Genomic DNA, 9,837 nt, shown 5'->3' on the forward strand with positions numbered 1-9,837 from the left:
ATACAACCCGTACCGTGTGGTGAATGCTGTCTTTGGTATATCCTTCTCCCGTATTTTTTTTGACCATGAAGACTGCAGGGCTTGCACCCCACAGCATTTTATTAAAAAAGCAAACACATACAGGGTTTCCTCAAGGTGAGGAAAGAAATAAAAAGATAAAAGAATGAAAAAGGCTATACAGGGAAGGTGTGCACTATACCTATAAATTACAAAGGAACAAAGAAACATAGAAGGAACTCTCCTCAAGGAGGAAGAAAATCAATCCATTTAAGAAGGGCGTCTCTAAATTTCCGTTTGATTCGATGAGAGAGCAGAGTGAGATCATGAATGAAGCTATTCCTCCATGCCCTAAAAGAAGGTTGAATGTTCCTGAAAGCCCTATCATTCCTGATCTTCCAAATATTCCACCAGGCCGTGAAAACCACCTCCCCAAAGAAAGGTTTGTTGAAATCCTTTCTAGCATGATGAGAAATTTCCACCATATCTTTAACTGGTCATATCCTGATCGCAGATCGATCTTTGAAAACACCTTGGCTCCTTGAAGTTGGTCGAACAAATCATTGATCATCGGCAGTGGGTATTTGTTCTTGATCGTCACCTCATTCAACGCACGATAATCAACAACCATTCTTAGAGACTTATCATTCTTCTCAACCAAAAGCATTGGGGCTCCCCATGGTGATGAACTCTGTCGAATGTAACCTTTTTGCAATAACTCCTTGATCTGTTTCTTAATCTCCTCCAGATCATTTGCGGGCATCCGATAGGGTCTCTTTGATATTGGCCCTGTACCTGGCAATAGCTCTATCAAAAACTCGATGTCTCGATCCGGTGGCATGCCTGGTAACTCCTCTGGAAAAACATCCGGGTAATCCTTCACTACAGGGACTTCCTCCTGAACAACTCCCGTGAGGGTATTTACTTGGCTCCTCCTAGGCGCATGCCTAGATACATTCTTAATCCTTTTTCCCTCCGGGGTGGTGAGATAAATTGACTTACTAGCATAGTCAATGCTTCCTCCATACTTTGACACCCAGTCCATGCCTAATATCACATCCAATCCTTGTGACTCCAAGATTATTAGGTCGGACGGAAAAACATGGCTACCAATGGTTAAGGGTATCTGGTCGCACCATCGACTAGCCATATACTCTGCTCCAGGTGAACTCACTAACAGAGGGGTCCTAAGGGTTTGGGTTGGTAGTTTAAACTTATCCACGAATTCCCTTGATATGTATGAATGCGATGCACCAATATCAAAAAGAACAAGGGCGGTAGATGACTTAACCAAAAACTTACCTATAACCGCGTCTGGCTGCTCTTCAACCTCCTCCACCTTAATGTGGTTCACTTGTCCTTTGTTGAATGGATTGGGCTTCTTCCCAACGCTCCCATTGACGTTTCCATTCTTTGCTTCAGGGCACTCCGTGGCATAGTGTTCAGTCTTCCCGCACTTAAAGCAAGTAATGTGACTTAGATCTCTCTTGGCGGGTGTGGCTGGATTGGGGCGGTTCTGATTGTTGTTTGCTCCGTTCCCAGTCCCATTCTTAGAACCATTGTGGTTATGCGAACTTCCTCCGGTGTGGTTATGACCTCCATGGTTATGAACAAGTACTCCCGAGTTCGGGGTTAGGCGAGGCTTCTGCTGAGCTCCTGAGTTATACCTCCCTTGCCCATACTTCCTCTTACGACTCTCAATTTGCCGTTGCTTCCCTTCAATCATCAGAGCCTTATCTACCAACTCCTGGTAGTTGTTGAATGTTGCCACCATCAACTGCATGCTCATCTCATCATTCAGCCCTTCCATAAACTTCTCCTGCTTTGCGGCATATGTGGCCACATCATCCGGGGCATAGCGGGATAACTTACTAAACTCATCCATGTACTGAGCTATAGTGCGGTTTCCCTGGCATAAGTTGCGAAACTCACGCTTCTTCATATTCATAGCTCCAGTTGAGACATGGGCTGTACGGAAAAGCTTGCTGAAACTGATCCCAAGTGACGTTGGCTATGGGGAAAGTGGCCGTATAATTCTCCCATCATGAGGCTGCTGGTCCATCCAATTGATGTGCGGCAAAGCGCACCTTCTCAGCATCTATGCAACCTGCGGTGGTCAACTCCCTTCCAATACGGCGTAGCCAATCATCTGCTACTATGGGCTCGATGCTACTAGAAAACACCGGCGGTTGCAACCTCATAAAACGGGCTAGGTTATCAACTGGTGGTGGTGGCGGTGGGTTGTTGTTGTTGCCTTGGTTCTGAACTAACAACTGCATCAGGGTATTCTGCTGCTGGATCAACTAAGTGAGCTTCGGTGGGAAAGTAAATCCGGGGTCATGTCCCGGAGGCATATGAGGGTTTAGATGGAAGAGTTTATAATAGAATGAGGTCTAATGAGAGAAACACTACCCATATGCACATGAGACAAACACAAACATTTCACTCAATCAATCAAGCAAGGGCATACAATCGATCTAACTATCGTTACAAAAGTGCTCGGGCTATACTATATACATGGTGGAATACTACTACTGATATGGTGGTCTACTAGAAATATTGCTCAGTCGAAGACTCCATAATGTCTGCTCCAGCTTCGTCTTCATAGTCATCATCACTATCGTCGGGGTCCGAGTCGGTGTCGTCGATGATGATGTAGTCCTCCGGACGAATCTCCTTGGGTTCTTCGTCTTCTCCTCCTGGCGTGGGGTCTCCCATGAATACTCCTAGCTTCCTTTCCAAATCGTCATTCTTCTCCACTAGTACGACGATTTCCTCCTCATAATCTTCACGTGTAGCCTTGAGTTCTTCCTGCAGTTCCGTGATCGTTGGCATTGCCTTCTTCAGATCTATCATGTTTGCGCACATCTGATTCTGCTGGCGTCGAATGTGCTGGTTTAACTCCTAGATGAAAGATGCGATTGATCTATCCTTCCTGGTGCTGATCATATCCCATTGCTCATTTCGGCGCCCACAAATCTGGTAGATAGTATCCTTAAGCTCCTTTTGGTAAACTTATCCAATGCGTCCTATGGTGATGTGAGCTGCCATACACTTTCCTAGACTCCAGGTTGGTGCATCAAAGGAAAACTCTATGGGCTTAGTGACTGGCGTGAATGTCCTTCCTGGAACTTGAACTTGAATCATCCATCGCCCCTCTTCTGGTAAAGTGGCGTTGTAAGTCCCGGTGAAGCTTGGTATCCCATTGTTCAAGTATCTAGTGACTTCCTTCAAGTGTCGTCCAAAGGGTGCGTCTTCGTCCGGTTGTGCAAACTTGTTCCTTACGTCTGCCATCCTAAAGAATAGAAAATGGAGAGGAGTCAGAAATGAGAAGAGAATAGTGATCTAGGGTTTTAGCTTAGTGGTCGTGTCCTACACTCAGCGTGTGCTCTGGTACCATCTTGTAGTGACCTGACCTCAAACGGTCAAGTCTCTGTGCTTCAGTGTCATCCCTGGATCGGTAATGCTGACACACACAGTACTCGAAAGATTTACAACAGAGTAGCAACCACACACTTATTACATTGAATGTCTCAAAAGAGAACTTATTACAATAAATATGGCTTAAGGCCATCTAATACGAAAGCAGCGGAAGGCTTGGAAGATAAAGTGAGTCCATCAACTCCAACGGCATAGCTGAGCTGCACGACAACGACCTAACGAACCTTACTCCTCATCTGAAAAGTCTACAATATAATACGTTGCAGCCTGAAAACGGGCCAGCACATGGAATATGCTGGCAATATAACACAGTAGAGCAAGAACAGAATAATGCTATCACTACATGCATATTTGGCTGGTGGAAAGCTCTATGGTTATAGTTTTTGCGAAAAGCCAATTTTTCCCTACAACAAAGGAATAAATTTTATTTAACTATCATGGTAGTTGAAACATCATTGAGAAGGTTCCTCCAACTCAATCCCAATTAAAGTAATTATCAACCCAACAATATTAATTAATAGTGATGAGATACTTAGGATACTCCAAGTACTAGATACTCAAGATTTGTCCATAACCGGGGACACGGCTAACCATGATTAGATTGTACACTCTGCAGAGGTTTGCGCACTTTTCCCCACAAGACTCGATCACCTCCGTTGGATTTCTCGCACTACATGGTGTTTGAGAAACAGATGACCGAGACACAGTCTTTCAGAAACATTAACTCTTTACTCCGGGCAGACCATACCAAACCTACATCCCTCTACCTGCTGATCCACCTCTTCAAGAGCTCATGCGACCTACTCAACTATGCTAGAGCCCATAATAGCTTGTAGCTGCACACGGAAGTTTCTAGCATGAAAATATCTCAGTTCCCTTTGAGCCTGGATGGCGGACCTTAGGACGATCACACGGGTATTCCGGGATATCCTAGGACAACACTGGGTTCTCCAGGTGCCCGACAAGCAATCCACCAAGATATGTATTAAAGTTGCCACCTTAAGTTGAACCATTAATTAACAATCTCACATCTGTCATGGATTCACTCACCCAAACCACGTCTACGAGCATAGCATAACAATATAAGCAATACGTAGAAGTAACTCCCAAGATTTGAATATAACAGGGCAATAGGTTCTACCTCATCAACTACTTCCCAACCCACATGTTAATCACATCCTAGTCATGCAATGCTTGAGGATTGGAACTAATGCATAAAAACTGGGTATGAAAGGAGTATGATCAATGTGTTACTTGCGTTGCCGACGATCCGCAAAATCTAGGGACTCGTAGTAGCACGCTTCGCACTCCGGGAATTCTATCGCAAACAAACAATAGCATACATAAGCAATCAAGCAAAGAAGCACGGGTAAAACTCAAATAAGAATAATTGACCAGAAAGTTCAACTTAAAAACTCTGGTTTGCGAAAAGAATCAAATCAAACGGAGCAACGAAACTCAAACTGCGAAAGAAACAAGATCCGTTTACTAATCTGAACTAAAGTCAAATTTTACAGTACCAAAATCTTGTTCAAGTTGATTAAACAGAAAAAGGGTTTCGAGACGAAGATCTAGGCATTTGAATCACCTGATTCTGATAAACGAGCAAAAAGATAAACTAAAACGAAAATCAGATCAGAAATCGCGATCGAAAATAATCGCGGAAAAATCTGAAAAAAATAAAACTGACGAACAGGCTAACGAACGAACGTTCGCTGTCTGTAACTAACGAGCGAAAACCATTCGTTAAAACGAACGTATGGACGAACGTCCGCTATATAAACTAAACCGAGAAAACCGGTGAACCGATCTGAAAAAAATGAACTAGGGTTTCTAAAAAAACCTGGATCGGTTTAAAAAAACAAACGGCGGCGAGGCATATACCTCCGGCGAGGCGGGGCTGCGGCTTCGGCAAGGCGTATACCCCCGACGAGGTCCGGCGAGGCGGGGCGGCGGCTGCGGCGAGGCGGGCTGCGGCGGCGGGGTGCGCGGGCGGCGGCGCGGCGCGACAGAGGCGGCGGCGGCGCTGCAGGTGGGGCAGGCGGCGGGGTTGGTGGTGGTGGGGGGTCCGGTGGCGGGGTGTTTAAGGAGGGGGGCTGCTTGGGGAAGAGGCAAGCGGCGCGGGGAGGCGGAGTCCCGGCCGGACTCGGGGTCGCGACGGCGGCGGCCTCCCGGTCTCCTGGAGGGAGACGACGGCGCGGGGCTAGCAGGCCAGCTCGGCTGGGCTTTGGCCCAGTCGGGCGCTGAGTGTTTTTTTTTTAAATAATTTCGCCAGAACTTAAATAAATCTAGAAAATAAAATAAAAATCTAAAAATACTAAAACAAATTTTCATCGTCTAAATAAAATATTTAGAACGAGATGAACATTTTTTGGCCTTAAAATGCAATTTTGAAAAACGTGCAATTTTTCTAATGCAAATAAAATGGCAATAAAATCCGAATAAATCAAATATTTGATTTTAATATTTTTCCTTCAATATTTTTCAATTATTTTGGAGAAGTCATATTATCTCCTCTCATATATTTTAATATGAAATATTTTCGGAGAGAAAAATAATTAAAACCAAAATCCTCGTTTCAATATTTGATAAAATTCAAATATGAAAGCAATGAAATCCCCAACTCTCTCCGAGGGTCCTTGAGTTGCTTAGAATTTTGAGGATCACGAAATGAAATGCAGTAAAATATGATATGTATAGATGATCTATGTATAACATTTCAAATAAAAAATTTGGGATATTACATGAGGCGTTGACCGCCCAGATAAGAAGCGATGAACGGGTCAATGGTCTGCATCTTCGATTCTTGGATGCAAACAAGATTACAGGATGATGTGGCAATGGTTTCGTGAACAGCAGCACGCCGGTCTGGGCAATTAAGTCCACACACGTTCCAGCAAAGTATGGATAAATTGTTGTCTAACATATCTGAACCAGGGATACATCAAGCAGTAAAGACACAAAGATCATGTGTCGCTCATGGCCGCGTCGTTCGCGTCCAGGCCTCCTTGTCCCCCATGTTGGACTAGAGCGTCTTCAACAGCAGCAGAAAGATCGCAGTCAAGCCTGAAGAGGGCTCGAAGAGCAGCAATTGCAATGTCAAGAAGGCGCCCCTTGAACAGTAAGGCAAATTTCTCTATTGCCGCCTCGGTGATCAGCTCTCCCTCGGCCACGATGCCCATCCGGTGACACAGGAGTTTCTCCGCAAGCTTGGCGATTGGCATGCTCCTGTTCTTTGCTTGAAGCCGCGGGCTGTGTCGAATTAGCTGGAGGCCAGAAACCCCTGCAAGAGTTTTTCTTCTTGCCTTCGGCGCCCTTGGCAGCGTGGAGCTTGCAATAGGGGAAGGTAGGAGCGCTGGCATGCGCGGGATGAAGATGGGCGTGCCCTCCTGGCCCTCCGTCCGCGCGTTCAAGGAGGGAATGTGGATTGGTGTTGTCGCTTCCTGAACAGAGAGAACAGCGAACAGCGTCCTCTTCAGTGGTAGACCTTGTGGGCAACGACGATGGTGTGGTGAGGACGAGTTCCGGCGTATCGTCTGTCGGGTCAAGAGTGGCAACGACGATCTCCCTGGTTGTGCTTGACGAGACAATGGCCCCCTCCATCGAGACATTAGGTTTGATAGTCTTCCACATTATTTGAAGACATGTCTGCTTTATCTTAGTACATGTCCAGAGGGCTACATATTCTTGAAGGATGATTTGATGAAGCAATGGCTAGCTGAGGATTTTATATGTGCACAGTTAGGGAAAGACATGGAGGAAGTTGCAAGAAGCTATTTTGATGAGCTTGTCTGTATGGGCCTAATCCAAGTTATGGATATCAACTACAGTTATGATCTATTGTCTTATTCAGTCCATCATATGGTTCTTGATTTTATTACATACAAGTCTATTGAAGAGAACTTCATCACTGTAGTGGATTTATTCTCAAACAGCAATGCTACTTCCTGATAAAGTTCGCCGATTGTCACTCCACTTTGGCAGTGCAACATATGCAACTACACCAGCTAGTACCAGATTATCACAAGTTCGGTCACTCTTCTTTTTTGGACTGTTTAACTGCATGCCTTCATTGATGGTGTTTAAGTTTCTTCGAGTTCTAAACCTTCGTCTTTGGGTCGATCTTGGAAATTCAGTGCTATCACACACTAAAGAATGATTGTAATGAGAAGAATATTTGGTCGCAACATGCTGACTCACAGTCACATTATTGGTCGTTGTTCATACATAAGGTGACCTCACTGACATGGATGGCTAGGGATTACTGCAAACTTGGCTGAAAGAAAATAACAAAATACTCAGGCGAGTACCGCAAGGAGAAGGCGGCTACGTTCATTTTAGGGGATGCCAATGATTGGGATGAAAGGAAAGACGTAGATGAGAGGGATGCCCAGGCCGTAGGGTGGGCTGCTGCGTCCAACGAGCGGCGGCACGCTGGGCGAGGGCAACTGCGGTGCAAGCCTCGGGGTCGGGGGTGACCTCTGGCCGCTGCCACCACCGGCGGACATCGTCGCGACGACTCCTTCACACCTTGTGAAGACAGCGAGGCGGGATCCCAGCGCGTACGAGCCAGGCCGCCCGGCAGCGACGACACGCGCGACGGTGAGCCTCTGCGGCGCGCAGAGCTGCTCCGTGCCGCCGAGGACCCTCGCTGCGCACCGCGAGGCCGGCACCGACTCCGGCACGGCCACACTGAAGTTGCCGCCGCCGTCCGTCCGCGCCACGACGTGCGGGCCCGCGCCGCCGCCGTCGACGCCGCTGCATTCCACCCCCATGACCACACCTGGTACATGTACATTTGAGCAAAGTGTCACCACGATCAGACGATGCATGTCACGTACCGGAGAGGTGGTGGCCCGCGGGGCAGCCGAGGCAGGTGACGGAGCCGCGGAGGGTCTGGCACGAGAGCGCGCCGAGCTGGGAGAGCACGACGGCGAGAAGGAGGACGCGGCGGCCACGAGCCCAGAGCAGAGGGAGACGAGCAGCCATGATCACTCGCTGCAAAGGTGCCGTGTCAGCGTGTCACTGTACAGGGCTAGTGGCGCCTGTGCGTGCGCTATTTGTACTGGCACAAGGAGCGGAGGAGGAGGATATACACAGGGCGCGCATTGAGTGCGCGCACGCTGGGGCAGCTGGGAGATCAGGCGAGATACGGAAATCCATTTTGCTTCGTTTGCGTATAAGTACGTCGCTCTTCTGTTTTGATTCATCTCACAAACTCAAAGACTGATTGAAACCCTGGCACGGGCCTTGGTTTGGTTTCCAACCAACTTTTCGGCCGACGCACGGGCACATCAATCCACCACGGCCGGGAAGAGAAAGGCCTCATTCTGCCCTTTGTGCTGTACTCATGCAGTTATGTACAACACGAGCACTTCTTGGCCAGGAAGCACGGGTCACTGGGTCCTCCACGTAATACAGGTCTGCACGCACGCGCATACGCACCAGTAACTCGCGAGGTCATTTTAAGCGGACCCGTACCTAGCAGAGTGGGCCGGACGAACAGGGGCGGAGCCAGGCTAGCGCTGAGCCCCAGGCCTCCTTCGTTGCTACTCCCTCCGTTTCTAAATATAAGTCTTTAAAGAGATTTCATTATAGACCACGTACGGAGCAAAATGGGTGAATCTATACTCTAAAATACATCTAGATACATCCGTATGTAGTTTATAGTGAAATCTCTACAAAGACTTATATTTAGAAACGGAGGAAGTACAATAATGTACAACGACCAACAGTAACAATACCACTACAGTCAACGAAGGATACTCCTGCCACAACCCGGGCCCAGGCCCAGGCCCCAGGCCTGGGGTGTAGCTCCGCCACTACGGACGAATGTCTTGCCGTTAGCTGACTAACGTATGCCAACAAAGCCTAGCTCAGCTCAGATGGTTAGAGTATGGTTAATAATATAGCCGACTGATGGTTATAACTTGTAGCCATATCATCTGTAACCAACGTAATAGTCAACATATATACTCCATCTATTCCTAAATATAAGTCTTTTTAAAGATTTTAATATAGATTGCATACGAAGCAAAATGAGTGAATCTACACTCTAAACTACGTCTATATACATTCATATGTAGTTCATATTGTAAGCTCTAGAAAGACATGTATTTAGGAACGAAGGGAGTAGTAGTGAGCTACAAGAAAATATTATGTTTCTATCATATGGCCCACCATACACTTTCACATAGTTTCTTGGAGCCCGTGCTACAGTCGTCTACAACCCGATGACCTTCTCTCCCCTCTTCTCTCTCATCCAACTCAGCAAAGATATAATATTTAAAGTCTTACAGCCCGCCTACGTCACCTTATTATACTTGCTCTTGGTATTTTGTTTGTATGGAATCAACTCATCGGGATTCAAGTCATAGACTTACACATGTGCTCGCATTT

The 9,837-nt window shown here is 46.8% G+C and overlaps 1 protein-coding gene across 1 annotated transcript; it reads right to left on the minus strand.

Annotated features, from left to right (window-relative positions):
- Positions 1 to 7,600: 7,600 nt before the first annotated feature.
- LOC125533873 (uncharacterized) lies at positions 7,601 to 8,478 on the minus strand. The gene is made up of 2 exons (XM_048697203.2): positions 8,280 to 8,478; positions 7,601 to 8,221 (listed from the first exon to the last, which is right to left on the minus strand). The coding sequence occupies exons 1-2, from the start codon at positions 8,425 to 8,427 to the stop codon at positions 7,776 to 7,778; spliced, it is 594 nt and encodes a 197-aa protein (XP_048553160.2). The 5' UTR covers positions 8,428 to 8,478; the 3' UTR covers positions 7,601 to 7,775.
- Positions 8,479 to 9,837: the final 1,359 nt, after the last annotated feature.

Source organism: Triticum urartu, chromosome 2A, assembly GCF_056163025.1.
Source record: "Triticum urartu cultivar PI428250 chromosome 2A, HENAU_Tu73, whole genome shotgun sequence".
Taxonomy (NCBI): domain Eukaryota; kingdom Viridiplantae; phylum Streptophyta; class Magnoliopsida; order Poales; family Poaceae; genus Triticum; species Triticum urartu.

Bases quoted from the DNA above. Each gene is read 5' to 3' on its own strand.
- LOC125533873 (XM_048697203.2), bottom strand. From the start codon at position 8,427: ATGGCTGCTCGTCTCCCTCTGCTCTGGGCTCGTGGCCGCCGCGTCCTC. The intron at 8,222-8,279 runs GTACGTGACATG...TACATGTACCAG, and splicing joins CGCGGGCCACCACCTCTCCG to GTGTGGTCATGGGGGTGGAA.